The sequence below is a fragment of the Nestor notabilis genome, unplaced genomic scaffold (genome assembly GCF_000696875.1).
Source record: "Nestor notabilis isolate BGI_N333 unplaced genomic scaffold, ASM69687v1 scaffold7720, whole genome shotgun sequence".
Lineage (NCBI taxonomy): Eukaryota > Metazoa > Chordata > Aves > Psittaciformes > Psittacidae > Nestor > Nestor notabilis.
Genome location: NW_009910582.1, coordinates 15,174 through 16,765, shown reverse-complemented (window position 1 = coordinate 16,765; position 1,592 = coordinate 15,174). Strand labels below are relative to the sequence as shown.

The following is a 1,592-nucleotide window of genomic DNA, read 5'->3' as shown; positions in this document are numbered from 1 at the left end:
GCTGCGACCTATGCTTTTTGACATTTGAAGGTGAGCACCCCGTGGAACACAAGCAAGGTTGCTTTTTCTTTCTGAACCACAGTGTGCAGTGTCAGAGGTTAGTTTTCGGCTGTGTTTGTAGGTTCTCCTTGGTTAGAAAGGTTTTGGGTTTTTCAGTGTGCGCGTGGCTCGAAAATATGTGAGAGATCCCCAGAGCAATGGAAAACGTGGCTGGTGGGGGATGTACAGTGCCTGTGCTGCCTGTGGAACCGCGAGTGTGCTGCAGCAGGGTCAGGGTTTGCACAGAGCTCCTCACAGCCACCTCACCGCGGTCCTGGTGAGGGGCCGGAGACGTTTCAGTCTGGACAACACCAGAAATCAGTGTGGCTTTTTAAAGGGTGGTCGATGGGGGCTGAGCAGAGCCTCTGTGGTCTGACATCCGCAGTGTCAGGATTGGTGACGTGCCGTCTGACGGCTGCTGGCCCCGCAAGGCTCCACTCGTTCTGTGCACTGGACCTGCAGTGCCCACAGACTCCTTCTCCACACCCCCTGCCCTCATGTTCGCAGCAGCTCTGCCCAGTGGTGTATTTTGACAGGTAGTGTTGAAGTTTAAAACACTGTCAGTTTGGCGGCTCCTTACTCACAAATGGGTTCACTTAGAGCCAGGTAGCTTGTGAGAGGGTGTGCAGGCTGTGTGCCAGCACTGGGCTGGCTGTGGCACAAGGCTGCTAGTCGGGTATTTAATACTCCAGCAAAGCTGGGGAGCGTCTCCTTTGCACCAGGTACCGTGTCTCAGGCAGCTTTCCTTCTCGTTTTGCGTAGTAAAAGCTTGTGTGTGTGTGTTGCCCCTGTGGGACAAGTTCTGACCAGTTTGCTGTTGAATCCACATAGATACGGGATGCAGGTCATGGAGAAGGTTCTCAAGATGGCTGAAGGCATCGACATCGGGGAGATGAGAACATACGAGCTGGTTCCTGGCAGGAAGCTAAAAAGATACCACTCTCCATCAGACAGTGAGTATATCTCACCTGCTTGTGCTCTGAAGGAGACACCCATCCCTGTCACTGTGTGGGGAGCATCAGTGGGAGAGAGGGGAGAATAGTGTCCACGGAGCTGCCTCGAGAGCCAGCTCCACAAGCGGAAGGAAGCAACCGTGATGTACTCTGCTGGAGTGCAGCAGCTTCCCTCCTCTGCCATGTTGTGGGTGTACATAATTAATGCAGAATTCTCTTTTTGCTTAAGGAAATACAAGTTTTCACTGAAGTGATGAGGTAATTGATTTTCCCTAGTGATAGTGTTAGGGGCTTGAACGTACGTAATGAAGTACCTGTCTGCGCTTCTTTCCTGTGGTGAGGGGTCATGTTCCAGCTGAGAAGGGGTTGTACAAGTGCATGGAGATGGGGAGCTCCGCTTGTTGATTTTTGGGTTATGACCTGCCTGGAGCACTGGGGGTGGGGGCTGAGGTTAATGTGGTTTTTTCCCTCCCTGTTGGACCTGGAAGGGTCCTGCACTGCCGGCCCGGTCCCAGGGACCCATGTTCCAGCTGTAGCTTTTCCAGGGGAGGAAATGCAGCAGGCAGAGGGCTGCAGTTCAGGCACTGCATCCAGTGGCTC

The 1,592-nt window shown here is 53.4% G+C and overlaps 1 protein-coding gene across 1 annotated transcript in view; it reads left to right on the top strand.

Moving 5' to 3' along the window:
• The first annotated feature begins 850 nt into the window (after positions 1 to 850).
• The window catches only part of NKRF (NFKB repressing factor), a 4,465-nt gene continuing 3,723 nt past the window's right edge, over positions 851 to 1,592 (top strand). Inside the window, exon 1 of the mRNA XM_010010724.1 lies at positions 851 to 992. Within this exon, the coding sequence (XP_010009026.1) occupies positions 878 to 992 (115 nt within the window). The 5' untranslated portion in view covers positions 851 to 877. The remainder of the gene's footprint in view (positions 993 to 1,592) is intronic.